This window comes from Neltuma alba, unplaced genomic scaffold (genome assembly GCF_004799145.2).
Source record: "Neltuma alba isolate B1F8T4 unplaced genomic scaffold, ASM479914v2 tig00004148_pilon, whole genome shotgun sequence".
NCBI lineage: Eukaryota > Viridiplantae > Streptophyta > Magnoliopsida > Fabales > Fabaceae > Neltuma > Neltuma alba.
In genome coordinates this window covers 216,904-241,719 of record NW_021633582.1, presented here as the reverse complement: position 1 = coordinate 241,719, position 24,816 = coordinate 216,904, and the positions used below count along the sequence as shown (strand labels likewise).

At 32.3% G+C, this 24,816-nt stretch overlaps 1 protein-coding gene and 1 pseudogene across 1 annotated transcript; one reads left to right on the top strand and one right to left on the bottom strand.

The window, feature by feature from the left end:
• Window positions 1-3,756: 3,756 nt before the first annotated feature.
• LOC114743843 (cysteine-rich receptor-like protein kinase 10) lies at window positions 3,757-6,857 on the top strand (annotated as a pseudogene).
• Window positions 6,858-11,905: 5,048 nt separating this feature from the next.
• On the bottom strand, window positions 11,906-16,939 carry LOC114743842 (cysteine-rich receptor-like protein kinase 19). Its single transcript, XM_028932046.1, has 7 exons — window positions 16,153-16,939; window positions 13,837-13,873; window positions 13,303-13,369; window positions 12,957-13,167; window positions 12,640-12,877; window positions 12,401-12,551; window positions 11,906-12,250 (listed from the first exon to the last, which is right to left on the bottom strand). Exons 1-7 carry the CDS (start codon window positions 16,937-16,939, stop codon window positions 11,906-11,908), a joined length of 1,836 nt encoding a protein of 611 aa, XP_028787879.1.
• Window positions 16,940-24,816: the final 7,877 nt, after the last annotated feature.

Genomic DNA, 24,816 nt, shown 5'->3' with positions numbered 1-24,816 from the left:
CAAAACAAAAGAAAACTCTATCTGGTTTTCTATGTAAAAAGAATGAAAGAAAAGTCAAAACACAAAATTGGCCCTAGTGCAAATTCTAAAAAGACCAAGCTCCTAAAAAGCATCACGCATGTGGAAAGTTAAAACGTCCCAACCTGCATATGGTGGTTGGCCATTTGGAAAAACCATAGGGTGAATGGAGAAATTAAATAACCCCTGGAAGACTTGTATTCCTAGAAATTCCTATCTTAGACTTGTCAACTTGTATTCCAAGGAATATTGGAATCTTATCTTCAGACTTGTCAACTGTACTGTATTTTATATTCAGGATATTATTGTACTAGGAAGCTTAGGTTACTGCATCCTAAGCTCCACACTCAAATCTCATTTGTTAGATTTTATTCATTCCTTGATGAAAACTACAGCTGCAATTTTCTTGGCTCTAATCTCACTCCTTTCTCATCTTCTTGTTCTTACTGCCCAGCCTGACTTCTTTTACAAGTGCTTCAATGAAAGTGGTAACTACACAAAACCAAGTGCCTACCAAACCAACCTCAATACCCTTGTTTCTAATTTCACCTTTGACACCAAAATTGACTATGGCTTCTACAGTTCCTCCTATGGTGAAAGCCCCAACACAGTTAACGTACTTGGAATTTGCAGAGGAGATGTGAAGCCAGATTCTTGTCGTAATTGCCTCAATAATGCCACAATCCTTCTCCCAAAGTTATGTCCATATCAGAAGGAGCCATTTGGATACTATAATTTGTGCATGTTTCGATACTCAAGTCGTCAAATGTTTGGGATTTACTAGGACCATGACTTTTACAACTATACTAGCAACAATACTAATGCAGCAGATGCAAACAAATACAACATTGCACTTAATGATCTAATGCAAACTCTAAGAGACAAGGCTATGGATGGTAACTCTCATCGTAAGGTGGTTGAGGGAAACACAATGGTTGATCAATCTCAAGTTGTGTATTGCAACACCTAACTTTCTATATACCAGTAGGGTCCACTTAACATCTGTGGATCACTAGACACCAGTGTTCTATTATAGAAAATGACAAATTTTTTTTTTTGTATATATATAAATACTGACGAGTGATTCACACACTTGAACCCTACTTCTGAAGCACGTATGACAGGTACACAGATTTAAAATAATACTACTATTATATAAGTTACTACCCTAGTCATTCAGGACAATGACCCTTACCTGAGCACTGAAAGTACACACTCCCTTAAAGAAGGATACAAAATAGCATAATTACTAGTAAGTGGGGGTTACTTGCTCTTAAACATCTAATAAGTCAGATAATTAAATATCAAAATAATTATTCTATAGGTACAAAAACAGCAGGCATTCCTGCTCTTCATACAAGCCCACCTTCAGCACTTATGACCTCCTTACTCTTGGAATTGCTTGCTCTAGCTGTATAATATAGGAAGGGAGGGTGAGATTCGAACGAATCCCCATAGTAGTAATTTCCATCAAACAAATGTGCAGATTACATAAAGCATGCAAAACAAGCCAAAGTGGAACATAACCTTGCAAGCTAATGCAATTAAGCATTTATGCGCAATGACAGATAGACAAGCTGAATAAATAATGCGCAAATAATTGGCAATCACTGCCCCATGTCTATCAGCTACACGTGATCACGGCTAAATAATACATGCAAGGAATTAAGGATTACATGTTCTCATGCTTTAAACAGCAATATGGCACAAACAGACATGCAGCAATCATACACAAGTGTAAGGTAGGAAAGAACTACTACCTGAACCTTCTGCTTCAAAATCAAACCTTACTTGTTTCCTTTCTCTTAGCTTCTTCGGTAGGCTTTTGCAGATATCAAAACCTATTATTTTAGTAAGGGTAGGTTAATGCTTGATCCAACTAAAATTCATAAATTAGAAATCTCTCTTTAAATCCCAATCCTTTTTCAATCTCTACCCTTACTTAATAGTTGGTCATCCTGGACAATTTTTCTTATTTAATACATTTACTGTGGAGAGTTTCTCTCTTTATCTCAACCCAAATAGTTACTTTTCTTAGTAACTGATCATCTTGGTCAAAAATAATATATTATATACACACACAAGTCTTCTATCTTTAAAATATTTTCTATTAACACTTCATATTAAATCTCAAAATTATTCTCCAGTTTTGAAAATCATCGTCACAGCACTTTGATAAATTTCTAACCATATTCCAAAACAACTATATATAACAACTCTATTAGCCTTTAATTACTCTTATCCCCTTGCCTTACAAGCTTACTAATCGAAAGTGTGTACACATACACAAATATATACTTTATAGCACTTCCCATGCCAAATACCTAACACTTAGGCGCCTATGCTAGAGTATAAATTATTATTTTTGTACTTCTAACTTGCTTCTAAAATTGGCTTGGCTTAATTAACTTCATACTGTAGTTTCCAAATCCATACAATTCTTCACTTTAAGTCTAAAAGAGAAATTCTAGATTGGATGCCAATAGCTAAATCATTCCACTCAACATTCTATAAGTTCTTTTATCAATAAAATCCAATGATTTCTCAACACTTTGTAACAAAGTATCCCTTGGTTCAAAGTTTCACATTTTAGAGTTCTAATCAATTTTCCTCTTAAAAATTCAAAAGTCCCCAAGCTTCAACCATTTCTATTCACCATTCAATCATATAACAAATTAACTTACATAATCATCACTTATCATTCAAAACCTTAAGAACAAACCATACATGGTTCTCCTCCTAGTAAATTTTGAGTATCAAAGTTCTAAAACCACACTCTTATTTATTTATTTATTTAGACAGCATTTCCACATCAACTCTAGGCTTCCAAAGTCAATTCTTCAATCTTTAAAACTTCCCATTATATCTATTCTATTACAGCTAATCTATTTCCTTACTTCTCCATATCTTAAATTCATGGAAATCACTTAACATTGTATTAATTCATTTCTAACTTCACACATCTACCCATCTAATTCCTTCAAACTTTAACATTCCTCCTCAATAACCTTTCCTTCCATTATAATCCCACGGCCCTTATATATAAAATATAACCAGTGTAAATTCCCACGTAAGTCATATATTACTATATATACTGAGACTATATACATATATATCAGTTCGTCTTCTCTCAAACCGGTAGACCCGACGCCATATAACATCCAACAACCAGAAAGAAAAACAGATATCATTACCTCAAGTTATTAGCGCCCTGTACAGCCATGTTAATATATACCTATATATATTTATATATTTACCTACCAACACATTTAATCACCTATACCGTCTTTCCATATTCATCTAGAGTTCCAACGCTAAAAATCATCAAAACAGGGGCTTGGGTTCTGCCAATCGAACACACAACCAGCAAGCACACATGCAACCGCATATATCAGCCACGTTTCCTCATACAAATAAAAACAACCAACTCCTACACCAGTTAAACAAGAATACCGAAACTCAACTTGCATGATTGACCATCCTTGTTCGGTGAACTTAAAACAGAGTAAGAATCAACATGCAACCAGAAAATGTATATATATATATATATACATCCATCACTTCAATTCCACAAAACCCAACGCCAACCCTGAACCATTTAACTCAGTTTCATCGGCCAACAAGCATTAAGCTATCATCATTGTCAAGTTCCAATTTTAACCGAAAATTTCTCTCACTGAAACTTAAGCTTCTTTCATCATTAACGCTCCAACCAGTCACCAACCCAAGTAAACAAAGATGGGAGGAGGTTTAGGAGACTCACCTTACTCAGAATCCAATATTGCATGTAGCAAAACAGCCCCCGATAGCTCTTCCGGTTCCACTGAATCACTATTTCTCCCGTGTTCTCCCTCTCTCGCTCTCCGTCCTCACTCTCGGTCTGTCTCTGTTTGTCTCGTCACTCTCTCTTTTCTTTGGACACCGATTGAGTGAAATGCAACGCGTGGTGATCAGCTGATGTATAGAGGAGTGAATCAGAACGCGTGGATAACCAGCTGTGTAATGGAGAAAGGATTCAGATGTCTTGAGGAGAAGGCAGCACGTGTGTTACCACATTTCTGGACCATTTTGCCCTCCAAAATAATTATTTCTCCAATCCTATCCCTTCTCCTATTTTTCTGAAATATAAGATATATCCAGAAATTAAACCAAAATATCATAAATGGATTTTTCTTATCCATTAGCTTCTTTGACCCATAAAATAATTTCCCTAAAATTTTCTAGTTAATTAGAAACCTCTAAGTATTTTCTAAGAAAATAACCCATTTTGCTATGAAAATAGCTTTAAAATCATTTAAGCCACTTTTTGGGGAATGAACTTTTCCAAAATATTTCTAAACCCTGAACATCAATATTCCATAATTTTCCCTAATTGTGCTTGAGCTATTAAATAATTTTAATAAATTTTTCTCTTTTCTACTCATCCTAAATCATAAAATTCAGGGTGTTACATGTATGGCCTTGTTCAGTGCACGCTTGATTTGAATAGGCAAGATTGCTTTGATTGTTTGCAGGATTCTCTTTTTTATATCCCAATTGTTGTCAGAACAAGGTCGGTGGGAGGGTCATCAGATTGAGCTGCAATATTACATTCAAGAATTTCTTATTCTATGATCCTGCACTTGTCAATTCAACAAAAATAACTCTCTCCTCTGCTCTTCCTCCATCAACAAATACTACTTCCCCACAAGGTGTCTCTCACAAACTCATAGCCTTATGTGTATGGTGTTCACTATGAAAGATTTGACCTGCCATTAATTTGAGTGATCGGATTGGATAAACTTGAAGGGGAAATATAAAACTTCTTTTGTGTGACATCCCAGGAGCTCCTGATTTTCCAAAACCTACATCTTCAACAAAAGGTACTCATTCTTATTCAAGTAATATAGTTTGATATGTGCATAAAATCATCAATCAATATAAATTACAGAACCTCAACATGATACATCTTTCATAGCCCCATCAAACTCCCTATGCAATGCACAGGATTCACTTCAAGTTTCTTTAGATGCACTTTTGAATATAAAATTTACTTCATGAATATATTATTAAGCACAATTACGAAATTAAAAAGTAAATGTTATTTTGTTTTTGAGGTTGTCTGCATAATCTAGTAACATAATGTCAATGAGTTCTCTTTACAAATTAGACTTTGATTTTGCAGGAAGTAGCGATAAATCAAGAGCCACCATTATTGTGGTTGTGCTGATTGGTGCCATTATCGCCCTTCTCATAGCATTCTTCATGATTAGAAGAACAAAGAAAACCCATAAAAGTAAGTCTAAATGGCTTTCTTATTCTTTCAGCTAGGAAAAATTCTTTACAAATGTTAATTATAATTTGGATTAATGAAACCTTTGGCAAAACAAACACAAGAAATTTTTTTATGTTAAGATTTTTCAGTAAAACAAAGTGTAGGGAGCTTAAATGGATTTTTGTACTTTATGCTATTTGAAGAACTCATGAAATTAAACCAACTAAGATTCTGCAAATCGATTATAACACCATCAAACTCACAATTGATAACTTCTCTGATGCAAATAAGCTTGGATAAGGAGCATTTGGGCCAATGTATAAGGTATAATAAATTTGTTACTTGGAAGTACATAACATCACTATATTGTTGAAAGTGAAGGAGGAACAAAAAAAAGTGTGTATGCGTTCATGATTTACTAGTCTCTTCTCTAATAAATAAATGCAGGGTCGGCTTCCCAGTGGACAAGAAGTTGCTGTGAAAATGTTGTCTAGGCATTCTAGCCAAGGAGATTTAGAATTTAAGACAGAAGTGATGTTAGTAGCAAAACTTCACCATTGGAATTTAGTAAGATTACTTGTTTCTGTTTAGAAAAAATGGAAAAACTACTCGTCTATGAATTTCTTGCTAATAAAAGTCTTGATTTCTTTTTATTCGGTAAGTAACATATTTTGCACATCTATCAATTTGTTTTTATTGTTTGAATGAGAATCCATATTTTAGAAATGTATAACTTTAACACATCATAGCATTAAACGAGTAAGTATATAACAAGAAATTTTGCAAATCTAAATCAGCAAGCTTTTTTGAATTAGATAGTACGATACAAGATTATAAGGGGCATTGCTCATGGTCTGCTTTATCTTCATCAAGATTCAAGATTACATATTATCCATCGTGACCTCAAAGCAAGCAATATTCTCTTAGATGATGAATTGAATCCTAAGATATCAGATTTTGGCACTACGAGACTATTTAAGGTGGATCAAACTTGAAGCAATACTAACAGAATTGTGGGAACTTGGTCAGCAATGAGGACTTTAGTGATTGAAAGTTACAAGACTATTATATTAATAACTTCTATTTTGGGCTAAATTTGTTCATTTTAATAAGCAGTAGTTATATGGCTCCAGAATATATATTGTATGGTCAATATTCAGTAAAATCAAATGTATATAGTTTTGGCATATTGATTCTAGAGATTATAAGTGGCAAGATAAACAACAGCACCTTTCATGTAGAGAATACACATGATTATCTGGACCTATTAAGTTTTGTAAGTCTATGCTTCTTCCCTCTCAAAATTAGAGAATTATGTTTATGTCTTCTCTCTCTCTCTATATATATACATAACAGCTAACTATACAATTGCAAAAGTAGCTCAAGACTAATATTCTTCACTATTACTAAACAACATTTTCAGGTATGGAAAAATTGGAAGGATAGAACAGCCTCAAATATAGTAGATCCTGTGATAAGCAATGGTTCAAGAAATGAAATAATGAGATGCATTCACATTGCATTGCTCTGCGTTCAAGAAAATGCAGTTGATCGGCCAACATGGCCTCAGTCTCATTTATGCTGAACAGCTTCTCTTCCTCTCCCTCTCTTTACCTTCAGAACGTCGATTTCTTGTGAATTATAGCAATTCATCTGAGACAATGACTTTGAGACATCACAGTTCAGAGGCAACAAGATCAAGTGAACAAGGAAGAAACTCTAATCAATCATCACGAAATGATCTATCAATTACGGAACTATATCCTCACTAGATTTTTAGTCTTGCATGTGCATGACAGTCAAAAGCATTATAGAAGGAGGTATATATTGACGGACATAATATATATTGATTGTATGTGTATCATATAAGAAGCTTTAATCAAGAAGTAAGTGAAGTTTCCCACAGCATTTCCATAATTTTTGTCTTATGATGGGCAAAGATTTATCCTGCCCACTTCTCCTTGTTTCAACTTCAAAACATGCATATAACCAAATATGGCCTTGTCTTGATGTTTGATTTGTTGACCATTGATTAGCTTCATCTATCTTGTCATGCATATATTATATATATTTGTATAAAATTTGATGGAGTCAGAGATGCACAAAACTTTTTTTTTCCGGTAAAATGATCAAATATATATTAAAAAGAACAAGGTTTTAGTTACAAAAATAGAAGATCACTAGTAGGTATAGCAAATAAGGGGGGAGGGGGATTGTTGTGCTTGGACAACGATGCCATTGATGTTTTTGAACAGTTTGTGAATATCAACTACAATGAAATTACTGCTCTCCTCTGCTGTTGGTTTTAGAAGAAGATAAATATTAGCTTGAGAGAGGCTCCAAGAGCGAAATTGTGAAGAGCAACCAACCACGATAGGGTTGCTCTTGCACACATTTGTAGAAAGGGAGGAGAGTCAATATTGGCCTTTTTCCATGTGAGACAGAGTAAGCATTGGTTGTTGAGGTTGATCCATGCACTGCAAGTTGTCTTTCTTTCGGACTTTGTGCTTTTGAAGTATGATTTCCCATGGCAGCAGAGTTGATTGCTATGAAGGCCAATGGAATTCCATCTTTCCTTGCATGGAAGGTTTGGCCTTGTTCCCTATACTGAAGGCCAGGGAAATAAGAGAGGAGGATCTTTTAATTTCTTGTAGACAACTAACCAGGTTCAAAACCCTTGACTCATGAATAACTTGGTTTCTCAACCTCTAAATTGTATTGATAACAACGTTAATATCATGAAGTTGTTGGTGGCTTTGTATATTGAGATTCTGCAGTGTATTAACTAATCAAGTTTTAAAGGAGTCAAAATATGTGAAATTGAACTAAATGGATAAGCTTCCAAGCCAAATTGCTCGGGTTAAAGGGCAGTTTATGAATATATGATCAATGGTTTTTGGTAGGCCACAACTAAGGCTACAGTTCCCTGAAACATTTAGATGGTGAAGGGAGAGGATATCATAGGAAGGAACAGCCCTGTTAAGCAGTTTCCAAATAAACAAAAGATGCTTGGAAGGAAGGGAGATGGACCAAAGGAATTTCCAAAACCCATTGAAATTTAAAGAGCCTGTGGTTGCAGATAAGGTTCGATAGCCAGCCTTTGTTGTGGAATTACCAGATGAATTACCTTTCCAGAGTCCATGAAGCATTCAAGGAAAGAGGAATGGAAAACAAAAAAACTATCATAACATGATTACAGTAAATATAGTTATTTTTGTCTCTTTATGCTTAATTAATTTGTTGGCCCTTAATTAACTTTATCTAGCCACCCAAAATCTTGATTTCCATATATTTTAGACTGAGAAATCTAAAATATAAAAAACAGAAGCCAATATATATACATACATTTGTGTGTGTGTGTGTGTAAACAAAAGCATTAACTTTAACAAATATATCTGTATAGTTAACAATTCAGTCAGATTCTTCCTCACCAGCATGTTTATCAAATGGTAGCCCAGCAAAGTGTAACAACGGTTATTTCTAACCTTTTTAAATTCAAATGTAATAACACTAATCATGGTAGAAAAGAATCTTAGTATAATCATTGAAAAGGCTATCATGGTTATAAAAAGAAATTTTGATTTTCCAAAATGTTAACTATGATAGAAAAGGCTTGAGCTAATTATTCAAAATATTTATCATGATTATAAGAGTTTTACTAAACAAATTGTATAAAAACTGTAATTAATAATATTTTACAATAACTAAGCCTGGGGCTTTACAAATCCCAGAACGTCACATCTAACTTTGAGCCCATAACATGATACTTTCTGAATAAAATTCTTCCAAATCAACAAAAGTAGTTAAGACCATCAATCTTGGATAAATCAGAGTACGTAAAAAGAGCTATATGTGGCAATATACAAATATTCATCACATGACAAAAGGAGGCTATACAAGATAAACTTGATAGCAAGGCCTCTGTCGCCTTCCTTGATGGACCAGCCTTAGAGCTATTATTTGAAAATGTTAAACCACGAGGTGAGACAAAAGCCTCAATAACCAATAATCCTACTCATTAGGTATACAAGTAAGTGCTTGAGAGGTGTCAAGTGGAACAGTTACTAAAATCATAACATTCACAATTGTCACATGGTTATATATATATATATATATACATATCAAAATACAATATCTCACTCTCAATTCCACCTTATTTCCTCTGACTGAACCCATGGGCTAGTACTTTCCCATGTAACTGGTAGTTCAACATAATAAGCTCACTGATCAAGTGATGTGAACAGGCCAAAATCCACAGAGCATAAGATCGGACCGTGAGTTCCCCCTCTAGTCCACTAGCAGGGTGTCATACGCCCTACAACACATGAAAGGGCCAAAGGATCAACCAGTGTACATCTGGCGTCCTCCCACCTTATTACCTCTATAATATGTACAAAATTCACCCCCTTATTCTCCCTATAATATGTCTCCTATCAATCAACGCTTACGATCTCCTCTCGTGTTTATACTCATGAGATTTATAAAATAATCATTTACCAATAATATCATAACTTTCACATTTATCAAAATCGAGATTTCAAATTTTCAATAATCAACATCAATCCTCAAAACTATTTCTCAATAAATTCTTGTTCCACATGACAATTTTATAAATTTATAATTTCATAACTATTTTTTTTTCAATAACATAAAGTATCTCAAGGCAATTTCAACAATAATGTATTTCATTGCTCAAATCATAATCCAGTGGCATTTCAAGAATCTCATATAATTCAAAATCACTTACAAACATCATATAAGCATACATAACAAGTGGAAAGTGGTTACCTTTCGCCAAAGCTATATAAAAAGAATTACCACAAAGTTTTTTTATTTTATGAAACATCAGGGTATCCACCGACGAACCCAGTGACTAATCCCTTCGCTGGTTTGTCGGCACCTCGATGGGTGGGACAACTGGCCCGGAGTTTTAAAGCTTTTCCATGCCCAAGGCGAGGATCGAACCCTCGACACTTGGTGAAGGGAGAATGAGCCCCCACCACTCTACCACACCCCCCGGGTTAGAATTACCACAAAGTTAACCCCATGCTCAAACCAATAATTCAATAATTAATCTACACAATTAATATAACCACAAATTAATATAATCACATATTAATATAAACTAATTAATTAAGCTTATATATATAGTTAAATTTCTAATTTAATAATTTGTATTCTAAATTCCCACAACTCTCATAACTCAAAATTAAGTATTTTAGAACTAATTTAGAAATTTTTCTAATAGGCTAAAATATTCATTTCCATCTTCTGGATTATTTACTTTAATAAAAAGAATTCTCCAAAATTCTCAAATATGAAATTATTATATTTTAAATTCTAAAAAAATTCTATTTAAAGTTTAAACCTCAAAATAAAATCATTAAAAATTCAATAGTAACTCAAATATTTATAAATAAATAATCTACTCAAAATTCTAATAGTATAACTATTATATTTCTTTTTCTTCACAAATAATAAACTTTTTTAGCTAAAATAATTATTTTAAAACCTCAAGTCATCCAATAGATAAAATTAAACCAATTAAAATCTTAATAATATGTCAAACAACTCAAATAAATTATTTAACATAATTTTGATGGGTACAAATATGATATATCTCATAAATAACAGATTTTTTAACTAAATAAATTAATTTAAATACTAAAAACCAACAAATGGACAAATCTAAATTGATAGAAATGATCTACTATAATAAAGCTACAATATTATGGTTAACACTTGTCAAAACCCAAAGTTTATACCATATAAAAGTCTCAAAATTTTCTCTAATTACTATAATAATACTATCATTAGAAAGCTTAAAATATATAGAAAATATTTATGAAGAAAGTTTAATGAAAAAAAGTAATTTTATGTACCTAAATTATCTCAAAAGCTTGCCCTCTCCTTCACAAAAACCACAGCTCCGCTCTTGCTATCTTTCTCTTGCTCTCTTTCTATCTTTCCCTCTTTCTCTCTCACGCACCCACATCTTTTGCCTTCCATTCTCTCTTTTATTTTCCACCTCATTCCATCCTCCAACCACCTCATCTCCAATTTTCTTCTTTCATTGACTTCTTCTCTCCCAAATTTCCTTCTTCATCTTTAATGCTACCTCCTTTTCCACCGAATTCGGTGGAAAAGGAGGTATTTTTTTAATACTAAAATATTATTATATTATAATAATAAAATATTATTACATTTTATATATTTTTTTAACTATATTTTTATTTCTCTTTTTTTTTTAAATCCTAAAATAAAATTTAGGATATTACACAAAGCACAAAACAGGAGGAATAGTGAAAGATTTTGATGCAAGTGAAATGTTCGTACAAGTCTGAGTAAATGGCAACTCAATCACTGATGAGTTCCTTGTAGCCAACAATGGGCAATGAAACAAGATTAAATACAACTTAATCCAAATTTACAACATATAATAAAGATGAACAGGGCATCTTGCATAGTAAGTCTTGAATAAAAGTGACGTGACAGAATTAGAAAAACGCAGAGAGAAACTTAGACTTCCTAGAACTTGCATAGCGTAACCAAACATATGAATATCACCTTCAAGGGGCAACACTTAGTCGATGAACATGTAGCTCAGTATTATAAATGAGGCCACATTTCCTTTTATTCCTGAACAGAGTTACATTCTCGTCCACTTGAAGCCTGGATGGAGCTAGTAGCGTCTCGTTCAGTGGATCTTGTTGTTCCTGAACTACTCTCCCCTGAACAATGCTGCTCTGCCAAAGTTCTGTAATTCTTTAAAAATGCAGGTTGTGAAGGTAACGGGAGAGAGAATGAGTGGCTGCTGAGCATAAGTGCAACGTTAGCCATGGTAGGCCTGTCCGCTATATCTTCTTGAACGCAGAGTAAACCAATGTGGATGCATCTTATCATTTCCTTTCTTGACCCATCAATTAATAATGAATCTATTGTATTTGAGGCTGTCCCTTCCCTCCAATTTTTCCATGCCTGCAAGAAGTTTATCATCAATAGTAAACAATATGTTGGCAAGCTATTACAGCATATATACTTAATCTCAGAATATGTACACTAATGCAAGAATATAAGATCAAATGGAGCTAGGTTGACATAAATTATTGTGGAAAAAAAAGGACTTACAAAGCTTAATAGATCATGGGCTTTCTCCTCATGAAAGTTGGTATTGTTTCTCTTTCCGCTTACAATCTCTAAAACCAATACACCAAAACTAAAAACATCTGATTTGATTGAAAATTGTCCATGCATTGCATATTCTGGTGCCATATATCCGCTGCTTGTTAACATGCACAAGGTTAATCAAATGTAAATATCATTAAATCCTAAATCATTAGTTTTGAGGTCATCGGTAATATACTTACTAGGTTCCAACAATTCTGCTCGTATTGCTTTGGGTTTGATTTATGGAGAAGAGTTTTGCCATACCAAAATCTGATATTTTAGGATTCATCTCTTCATCTAAAAGAATGTTACTTGCTTTGAGATCACGATGAATAATACGTAATCTTGAATCCTCATGAAGATAAAGAATGCCACGACCAATGCCGCCTATGATTTTGTATCGTGTCTCCCAATCCAGATGAGTTCGTTTGATAGGATCTACAATAATTTCAAACCCATTTAGAGTTTCAATATAAACATAATTCATATTACTCTAAAGTAAGAATTAAATGCTTACCAAATAGCAAGTAGTCAAGACTTTTATTGGGAAGAAACTCATAGACAAGTAACCTTTCTTTTCTTTCTAAACTGAAACCAAGTAATTTCACTAAATTGCGGTGTTGAAGCTTGGCCACCAACGATACTTCATTCTTAAATTCTGAATCTCCTTGCCCAGAATCCATGGACAGCCTTTTAACAGCTATTTCTCTTCCACTGGAGAGCCTACCCTGCATTTATTGAAGTTGGGACACACAGTTACTTCTTTGATAGCTATACATAAAACTCTTAGTCAAATGACAATATAGTTTTTTATTATAATTTTATATACATATATTTTTTTATATATATAACTGTTAGTGTACCTTATACACTGGCCCAAATCCTCCCTCTCCAAGCTTATTTTCAACAGAAAAGTTATCTGTCGCAAGTCTGATGGTATGAAAGTTGAATTGCAATGACTCAATCGGTGTGATTTCATCTTGGTTAACCTGAAGTTCAACTATGCAGGAGAGAAATCGATTAGTTCTTCAAAGGATGATCTTCAAGTTATCTGAAGTTATAATATTGCCAAAGCTATTTTGTTTTAAATTTTTTTCCCAACATAATAGGAGTAACTCTTGCTTTTTTTGCCAAAAAAACAGAAAAGAACAGAAAAACTCATGGACCAATGCTTGAAAAATTTATAAAATCTAAAGGAAATATTTTAAATTTATTATTAGCTTTAGCACACTACTATCCTTTTATCACCATAGTATATATCATCCATCATGAGCTAACATCATCAGCTCACTACTGATAGAACTGGTAATACAGGTTGAATCCACAAGTTCAACCCTTCAAAATGGCAGGTTAAGGTTAACTCAAAGTCAACCCACCAGTAAACAAATCTTTTTAACTCGCACGGCCAGACCCTTAACCCTCTGTGATTGCTAGCTAATCGGTTTTTTTTAAAAAAAAATTCTAAAATTATTATAATTATGTTATTGCATATTATGTTCTATCAAAAAAATTAAAAATTATACCTATATAATTTTTTTGGTGTTTTCAATCAAATATTTCAAGGAAAAAAATAAAAATCTCATTATAATTTTTGGGATATTGAATAAAAAAATATTAAAAGACAGAATTTTTTTTAAAAAAGTAAATAATCATTGGTGGGTTGGAGGGCTAACCCATCAACCCACCTTGGCGAGCCAACTAGCCTTCAAACAACCCTTTTGAACCCCATCCATATGGGTCCAACTTACAGATTGGCCCATATTATCATTCCTAACTGTTGGAACGACAAATTTTAAAATGAATTTAGCCTTTGATCATTTATAGGCTTTTGTTTATGTCTGCCTTTTCCTTTTGGTTGACAAGGACATGAGAAACAAACCATATGATTGGACTCAATCTTGTGCCAACGTAATAATTTCCAAAATACTACCTCCGATCATTAATATAAGAGTTAGTTGACTAATTTAAGTAGATTAAAAAAACTAATTTAGTTATTTATAATAAATAGGTGTTATCTTTCCTAAAATATCTTTACTAAACAACTGCATTGGTTAGAACTATTATTATTATAAGGACTACTTTAAAAAAAGAATAAATATGAGAAACAAAGTAAATTAGGGCCTTATATTTAGTATCAAAATAAAAATCAAACAAGCTCTTATATTAAGGACCGAAACTCTGTATGTGTATATATAACGGTAATGGAATTGGAAACATTGGCTTGACTTACTTTCAATGGTTTTTCTTGATTTCCTAATTCGAGAATAGGCGCAGATGGAGGAGAGAGCTATGATAAATGCAACGGCCAGAACAATGAGGACAATTATGACAATTCTTGACCTGTTGCTTCCTCTTCCTGCAAAAGATGAACATTTTTGGCCAAAAACACATTAGTTGCATATAAAAATTTTTCAATAGACTTACAAATTGAAACAAATTATTTTATACATTAAAAATTGCCTTAATTATAATATAAAATGAAGGGAGTGCGCGGGTGTCATGTACTGTATAAAAATTTGAGACCATTCATTTGATGGATAGGTTGGCTCAGGAATCAACAAAAAAAAAAAAAGGTAAACGTGGTACATGAGATATCCAGCCCAATCCTGGGGCTGAATCAATGGTCGTTAGGGAAGGAGCAATGAAGCGGCTACAATTGGGTAGACTCCGTCCTAGAGGACTACCACTCATATTTTTATTATAAGTTATTTATAGAAAAAATTGGAAAAATTTCAATAAAATAATGGTTGAATTTACAAAATTGATCACTTGAACTTACAAAATTCTAAATCAATCATAATGAGTAAATTGAAATTTTAAAATGTTAGTAAATTTATAATGTTTCCACTTAATTTTTTTTTAAATGCTCAAACCATCCTCACAGCTAGCAAGCCAACCTCCTGACACAATTCAGGTGGCTGTTTGTCATTGGCGCTCCGATGGCCAATCGAGGACCGGTTATGATAATTGAATTGAATGGTCCTATTTATGAACAAGTGTGTCATTTATCATACTACCTTTGGTTTTTAATATACTAGTTTAACTTTTAATTTGATATTAAATATAAGATTCTAATTCACTCTTTCTCTCATATTGATATATTTTTTTCAAGGTAGTCTTTATAGTAATTACACATGTTAAATATTTAATCAAATTACACTTGATTAGTAAAGATATTTTAAGTAAAACAACACATATTTACTACAAATAATTATCTTACCTAATTTTCTTAGTCTACTTAAATTAGTCAAAAGACCGGAAGTATCAATGATCAAAACTATCCACACATCAGTTCAATCTTTTTCATCTTTATCAATTAAATGAAGTCCTATAATACAAACTTATTCGATCAAATCCCTCTAATCTACTTCCACTCTAAATAAAGTGTCGGCAGATATTAGAAAGAAAGATGGAAGTGGGACCTGCATATTGTTAGAAAACAGTATTATAGAATTTTTTACCATTGGGCTACCCACACCATACAACTCCATTGGGATGTTTTTCAAGCTCAAATTTAGCATAAATAAATAAATAAAACATATGATGAAGACATCCTTCCAAATTTCCATAAGACTATTGAATGAAAATTTGAAAAACCGTCTAAAGTTGAAGGAAATATATGACCAAAACAAGCTGCATAAATATATTAAAGGATATCAGACGAAGAGTCGTGCTTAATAGAGTGAGAAGTTTGTTAAGTTTTGAAGACATACCTGGTGGAGGAGGAGATGGTTGCAATGAGTCGACCACGTTTTTATCATAGAACAAGTAGTCCTCGTATCTAACATTGCAGCTAAGTTTAATAATCCTTGCACCAATCTTGTCATTACAACAATGATTGAGTTCCATGATTGCCTTCTTCAAGCATTTACCACAATCTTGCTCAGATAAGTCCGGCGTGCATTGAGCAAGACCATATAGATCTTTTTTATACATGTGCTCTACATTTAATGCTGCAAACTTATGACGAGAGTCACCAGCCGCCGCTTTTTTTGCTAGTTTTTGCAAAAGATCATTAAGCGTTGCATTGAAGTTCGTATCTGTTGCATTTGTAGGGTCGAAATATGGAAAGGAAAATTCAGGGTTTCCATATGACCCAAATATTTGCTGATCCGAGTATCGTACAATGCATCCGTCGTTATATCCCATTGCCTCCTTCTGATTCGGACATTTATTTGGGAGAAGTATTGTGGCGCTGTTGAGGCAATAACGGCAGAAATTTGGATTCAAATCTCCCCTGCAGAGTCCGATTACATAAACTGTGTCAGGGTTTTGGCCATAAGAAGAATTGTAGAAGCCATAGTCAATTTTTGTGTTGGAAGTGAGATTGGAAAGGAGCGTATCGAGGTTGGAGTGGTAGTTGCTTGTCTCTGTATAGGTGTTTCCACTTTTAATGGAGCAATTGTAATATATGAATTTGTTGAAGTCAAGCTGGTTAAATTGGGTGGTGGGAATGATGAGATAAAGGAAAGAAAGCAGAGTTAAAGAAATGATAGACATTATGTTATCTAGAATTCATAGTGACCCTGGAATTGCCTTGCTTTTATTATTACACAAGTCTACGGGTCAACCTAAAGGAGAAGATTTGAATTGTCAAACAAAACCATTGCAACAGCTTGGAATATTTAATGAATCTTGACATTGTGATCAAGAGTACTTTTTTTCAATGAACAATATTTAATTAAGATCTTTTTAGATTAGCCACCTACTTTGACGGATATAAGATAATTTTGGTCATTTCAGCCCATAGTAATTGTAGTTTGTTCATAAGTGTTCATTCATTAGAAATTAAACAGCAAGATTGATGATCAATAAGAAAATACTCCTCTAGCCTTGTTTATAGGCTGCGAGGAAGTTTTTGTTCTTATTATAACTCATCTCATTGAATTTAATTATTATATGAATGTATAACTTTATTCTTAATGTATTGTTTAATAGATTGTTATTTTCTTATAAAATACATTTATTAAATAGGGTTAACATTGAAAAAGTTATTAAATTTTACAATAGAATTAATAAGGTTGAAGGGTTTTTTTTCATTTAGGTGAAACGTATTAAAAATAACTTATAAATTAGATTAGGGAAGTATATTTGATAGTCACAACAAGATTGTTCCTCTGTAAAAAACTAGTTGGATGATTGAATTTTGTTCTAAATATAATAACATAATTCATTTTATTTCCTAAATTTATAAATATTTTTCTAAATTCTCTTCATTGGTTGTATACATTATATTGGGTATTAAAAGCTGGTTTCAATCAATATAATTAAAGAGAGTATTTTAAAAAACTAATATATCTTTTTTTACAAAGAATTAGCTTAATTAATTTTTTTAATCGAAATTATCTAACTTCTTTATTATTTTTTTTTCTAATTCGAGGCGCAAGTACTAACTATTTCCAGTTACAAACAGAATTAAGCTCATGAGTTCTCGTTTACAACAAAGAATTCATGCAACTTTGTTGCAAGGTCATTGGCATCTGGCTTCTATATTAAAAATCACAAAAAGTATTTTTTTAATAAAATTTACACAAGTCAACGAGTCTACCTTAAGGGACCAGCTGAACGTCTGCCCTCCTTATCAACGTCACGTGCTAGCTCGTTCAACGCAACTATTTAGGGTATGTTTGGATTGGCGTTGGGCAAAACTGACTTCTAGCTCAACTGACTTTTGTAACTGAAGTTAGAGTAAAAGTCAGTTAGAGTATGTTTGGATAGGTGCTTTTGAAAAGTCAGTTGAAAAAGCTGAAAGTTGTTTGGAAGATGAATGAAAAAGTTAGTTTAGTTGTAAAATGACTAAAAAGGGCATGAACATTATTAAATAGTAGTTTTTAATTTTTTATGTTTTTAATGTGATAATAGGTTAAAAAAACATATAAAATTATTATGATAAAATATAAATAGTTTAATTGTGAAATTATGAAATAAAAATATTTGTTATGAAGAAAAAGTTGAAAAACACATTGTAGATAATTAATTAAATATACATAATAGACAAACATGAATATAAATTCAAATTTATTTGGTCTAAATAAAAACTTATTATGCTAACGAAGGAGATGAGGCAGAGAGAAAAATGTGAGGGTAAATCTGGGATACTCATTTTTAGTAATCACAGTTTGAAACTACAGTTTGAAAAGTTAGATTTTTCTCCGTTGAGTCTAACTGAGGTTGAAAGCCAGAAGTTGGTTGGAAAAGTTAGCCCAGCCAAACAACAGTTTTGGTCCAACTCAGTTTGCAACCTCAGTTTCACAGATTCCAAGGCACAACTACAGTTTGGAACTGCAATCCAAATATACCCTTAATGGTGTGGGTCCAAGCCAACTGCAGGTGGGGTGGGCGGGCCATCTAGTAATATAAAATCTATATATACGTTATACAGTTGGCGAAAAAGTAAATTAGGAAAATTGCACACTGGAGCGGTTCATAAAAATTACCATCAAAACCAATATTATTATTATTATCAAGATCCGTAGTAATATTGTCACAGGTCTTGATTTGTGATTTGTCTAATTTTACAGTTTTTTTGGTGATTTTGCCAAAATCTAAAGTCAGAATTTTTAAATAATATTATTTTAAATTTTCAAAAAGTTAGAAATCTTTTTCTTTTTCCCTTTCTTGATATTAAAGCCGAAGGTGAAAACCAACACGGGTTCGTCCTCCGCTTGGCGTAAATTGCATTAAATTTTACTAAAAATGACAACTTGACTTATGTTTTCAGTAAATTAATAACTAAAATTTGCTAAAATAAAATGACAACTTCATCACAACACATACCCTGAGATTTACTGTAGAACCCACGGTCAGTGTTAGGGTCGGAAGTGAGGTTAATATAAAGAAGGGTTCTGAGGTTGAAGTCTTGGGCACTTGTATCTGTGTACTTATTCGTATCTCTTTCACTTGTAAATTAATGGAAGTTGTGGTCATGAGATGCCGTGTCCACAAAACCAAACAAGCGTGAGAAACAAGATGGCGAGACTTTTATTTTCGGACTTATTCGAGTCTTTTCATGCTTGTCCTTTTCACTCACAATTATTTCTTCATGACCATGTGATCAATTAGAATAATGCGCTTGCTAAAAAATTAAAATATTTAAATAAATAATTATAAAAATGTGTTGTCATTTATTTTTTAAATATTATCAATTGTTATTAAAGTGTAATGAACGAAACTTATTTAAAATTTTAAAATTGAAAGATAGTTTTTATGAGATTCTTCCTTTTATTTACTTTTAACGACAAAGTTATAACTACTTTTAATTATAAAATTTTAATTATAATCTTTAAGCACTCTGAAAATGGGTAGGAGTATCCATTTTTTGCCAATATTCTAAGAGATAATTAATTATCAAACTGCGTTTGATAGATAGAAGGGTCGGAGGTGAAACTGCAACTACGAAAGAAAACTTAATGGTGTGGGTCCAAGCCAACTGCCTTTCCTGGAGGTGTGGTGGGCAACGTCACGTGCTAGCTCGTTCAACACAACTACTTAGGACTTGTTCGGGTTGCCGTTTGGAATGTCAAAAGCACACGGAAAAGTGTGAAACTGAGGTTTGTGGCTTATTGTAGTTCAAAAGATTGTTTGGATTGAATTTCGTTTCTAACTGACTTATGAAAAAAAGTAACTTTTCTAACTGACTTATCCAACGCAATCTGAATCAACTTTTCTAACTGACTTATGAAAAAATTATGCAAAGCTTATGATCTAATTAGTTATGTGATTCTATTTACTTTAATTAGAAACCAAATAAATTTTAATTTATATTCATGTTTGTTCATTATGTATATTTAATTAATTATCTACAATATATTTTCAAATTTTTCTCCATAACAAATATTTTTATTTTATAATTTTACAAATAAACTATTTATATTTTATCATAATAATTTTACGTGTTTCTTTAAATTATTATCATATTAAAAATATAAAATTTCAAACACCACTCCATATTCTTTTAAGTCATTTTACAACTAAACTAACTTTTCTATTAATCATCCAAACAACTTTTAACTTTTTCAACTGACTTTTTAAAAGCATCGATCCAAACATAAATTACATTACACTAACTGACTTTTACTCTAACTTCAATTACAAAAGTCAGTTGGGTTAGAAGTCAGTTTTGCCCAACGCCAATTCAATCACAAAAAGTATTTTTTTTAATAAAATTTACACAAGTCAACGAGTCTACCTTAAGGGACCAGCTGAACGTCTGCCCTCCTTATCAACATCACGTGCTAGCTCGTTCAACGCAACTACTTAATGGTGTGGGTCCAAGCCAACTGCCTTTCCTGGAGGTGTGGTGGGCAACGTCGCGTGCTAGCTCGTTCAACGCAACTACTTAATGGTGTGGGTCCAAGCCAACTGCCTTTCTTGGAGGTGGGGTGGGCGGGCCATCTAGTAATATAAAATCTATATATAGGTTATACAGTTGGCGAAAAAGTAAATTAGGAAAATTGTACACTGGATCGGCTCACAAAAATTACTGCCAAAACCAATACTATTATTATTGTCGAGACTCATACTAATATTTTCATAGGTCTTGATTTGTAATTTGTCTAATATTACCGTTTTCTTTGTGATTTTCCCAAAATCTAAAGTCAGAATTTTTAAATAATATTATTTTAAATTTTCAAAAAGTTAGAAATCTTTTTCTTTTTCCCTTTCTTGATATTAAAGCCGAAGGTGAAAACCAACACGGGTTCGTCCTCCGCTTGGCGTAAATTGCATTAAATTTTACTAAAAATGACAACTTGACTTATGTTTTCAGTAAATTAATAACTAAAATTTGCTAAAATAAAATGACAACTTCATCACAACACATACCCTGAGATTTACTGTAGAACCCACGGTCAGTGTTAGGGTCGGAAGTGAGGTTAATATAAAGAAGGGTTTTGAGGTTGAAGTCTTGGGCACTTGTATCTGTGTACTTATTCGTATCTCTTTCACTTGTAAATTAATGGAAGTTGTGGTCATGAGATGCCGTGTCCACAAAACCAAACAAGCGTGAGAAACAAGATGGCGAGACTTTTATTTTCGGACTTATTCGAGTCTTTTCATGCTTGTCCTTTTCACTCACAATTATTTCTTCATGACCATGTAATCAATTAGAATAATGCGCTTGCTAAAAAATTAAAATATTTAAATAAATAATTATAAAAATATGTTGTCATTTATTTTTTAAATATTATCAATTGTTATTAAAGTGTAATGAACGAAACTTATTTAAAATTTTAAAATTGAAAGATAGTTTTTATGAGATTCTTCCTTTTATTTACTTTTAACGACAAAGTTATAACTACTTTTAATTATAAAATTTTAATTATAATCTTTAAGCACTCTGAAAATGGGTAGGAGTATCCATTTTTTGCCAATATTCTAAGAGATAATTAATTATCAAACTGCGTTTGATAGATAGAAGGGTCGGAGGTGAAACTGCAACTACGAAAGAAAACTTAAAATATGATACACGGCAAATGCATGGAAATTTCTAGAAATATAAAATATGTACAAAAATTTGAAGGGAAAAAAAAAACATGTTTTGGAGTGTTGGGAAAAGATTATTTTGAAAGAGAAATTAACTTGAATCGGTTCCTTTAAAGACTATCTTAAAGGAATCAACTTGAATGACTTTCGTTAATGTTTCATTCACCTTCACTCAAAGTCTTGCTCCGATTTAAACTATATAAATATATATATATATATATATATATATATAATCAGTCAAGAAAAGAAATTAGCCCTAGAACAAATTATGCAAAAGCCAACGTCTTGTTCAATAATCAACCCATCAAAAAAGTCAAGACCTCCCAATCTATACGCGCGTGGCGGGCATTTAAATTCCAATGTTATAAATTGACCCTTGGAAGACTTGTGTCTACAAATGCTCATATCTTATCTGTAGACTTGTCTTTTCTTTTCTTTTTTTAAATAAAAAGATCAATTATATAAAAAGAAGAATCGTATAACTAAAGTCGACATGAAAAGGACTAGGAAAGGGGTATGAATAAAACATCAGTTGCGTAAAAAAAATTAATTAGAAAAAGACTGAAACATCGGGTTAATGTTCTTTGCCAACCTGCCATTGGAATCAGAACGATTCGGTAGACTTGTCTACGTGTATTTCTAGAAATATTCCAATGTTATTTCTCAAATAATTTAAGCTTTTATATGTCTATTGACTATTGGGTTGATCACTTAGAAAAATTTGACTCGCCTATCTGCGTGATTGGATAAGCTTAAAGTAAAAACATTTTTTCACAAATTAAGAGCTCTAAGTCCAATCATACATTTAAAATTGCATTATGATTGTTGATAATGATTAAGGTACTATAAAATCGAATTGGTTGAGATAATGATTTAAAAGTCTCTATTTCAATCAAAGTGATCGATCACAATCAAAATAATATAAAATTCAATCAAAATGTAAACAAATACTATATAATTTATTTTTTTTAAAGAATGTTTTTGGTAATTAAATATAAATTATATGGAACATCAACACGAAAAAAGGGCAGCCCAATAATGCACAAAGAGTACTTCGTTCAGTTAGGGTTCAGGAAAGGCTAGGTCATGCAGGATTTAATGCAGGCAACTTTACTTGAAAATTATTTTCAAGAGGTTAATTCCGTGGCGGGAACCCTTGACCTTTTTCTACATGTTTTTTTCCCAATAATTTTTATGTCATTGGATCTACTAACAGCTACGACTCCTAAATAAGTGATAAAAAAATGAAGTTGCTATGAATTGAACCTGAACTGATAATCAACATGAACACTCACAGACTAAGTATATTACAGGCACAACGTCAATGATAACTACATTTTTTATGCATCCCTTAAGCATTTAGACTTCGGAGAAACAAATATAAGAAAGAAGCTTAGGGAGAGGCTCTAACTAGTACATTCATATACAAAATCCCAAAAGTCTTTACAAGTCATTTGCATTCAAGTGGTTACAATCTAATCTGGAATGAGTTTCGGTATTCATCACAGTGATGAGCACTCCAAACTCATCATATTTAAAACCATTTAAATCTGATTTAGATGGTTTAGATTTAATTTTTTTACTTGTATTTTTAAATAAAAAATTATTTTCCAAAAAATGATGGTTAAAATATTATCTTTATTTTATATTTCATACTCATTAAAATAATGATTTTGAAAAACATACAAATAAATTAAATGAAACATGGACCATCCAAATCAGATTTGGATGGTTGAAATATGATGAACTTGGTTGCTCATCATTTTGATGAGTACTAAAACTAGTTTCAGCCAAAATAATGGTTCCTTTTTAATGTTTTTTTAGGCATAATTTTCAATTCATAAGTTGGAAATGGAAGCAGATGACCACTCGAACCTTTGCCATACCAAGGGATTTCTCTCTCTCCCTAAGCCTAAACCCGTAAGATTACTAATGGGTTGAGTTTCCGCGTTCATGGGGAGCTCTAAATCTAAACTATCTTGATTAGAATTTGATTATTCAGATTTAATTTATTTTAATTCTGTTTTTTACGTTTTTAATATTTTCTTACTTCAATATAAACAAAATTTAAAATAAAAAAATCTTCTAATTACCATCTGATACTTAATATAAGACTAATTGACTAATTTTGAGAAATTAAGAAATTTGCTAAATTATTTTAAACTGTTTATATTTATCATTTTTATCCCAACTAATCTATCTCACTTATAAATTGATATATAATCAAATGATTTATATAAGCATTTTAAAAAGATCATATGTTATATGCTATAATTAAATAATTTAGTAATTTCATTAATCTTGCCAAATTAATTAATTGGGTTTTATATTAAAAACCAGTGGAAGAACCACTCTAAAAAAAGAAACATATATATTACTCCTTCGATCCTAAATATAAGACCCTTATATAATGTGTATAAGGATCTTATATTTAGGATTGGAGGAGTATAACAACTATAATTATAAAAGTTTAGATTTGAATTTTCTAAAGGACAATTTAAATCCTACCATGCAAGATAAAAAAGAAAATCTAATCACATTTACGAGGGCTGAAGTCTGAAATTGGGCGTTACCTTTTGAGCCCATATCTCGATCCAAATTATCCATGAAGTCCAAATTCTCCACCCAATCCAATGCAAGTCCACCAAATGACAATTTTGTTGTATCTCAGGGCTTTGTGTTTGATCCATTCACAGTCTTTGGGTTGAGCCATTGAGCCTGTGGAAAGATATGACCGAAGACAATCCTGTAGCCGGAGGGGACGGCTCAGATGATCCAAGCCCATCGGTTTAAGTTTAGGCCCTGCATCCATATTCCCTCTTTTTTCTTTTTAATTCTTCGTTCAATGCAAGCATTGTCTGCCCGCCTCTTTGTCTATTGAATGGTATTGTGAG

Excerpts from the sequence above, each read along its gene's own strand:
- LOC114743842 (XM_028932046.1), bottom strand. The coding sequence starts at position 16,939 with ATGTCTATCATTTCTTTAACTCTGCTTTCTTTCCTTTATCTCATCATT. Across the intron at positions 13,874-16,152 it reads ACCATCTCCTCCTCCACCAG|CTAGCAATCACAGAGGGTTA; the intron begins GTATGTCTTCAA and ends AAAACCGATTAG. Across the intron at positions 13,370-13,836 it reads TTAAGGGTCTGGCCGTGCGA|ACTTGCGACAGATAACTTTT; the intron begins GTTAAAAAGATT and ends TCATACCATCAG.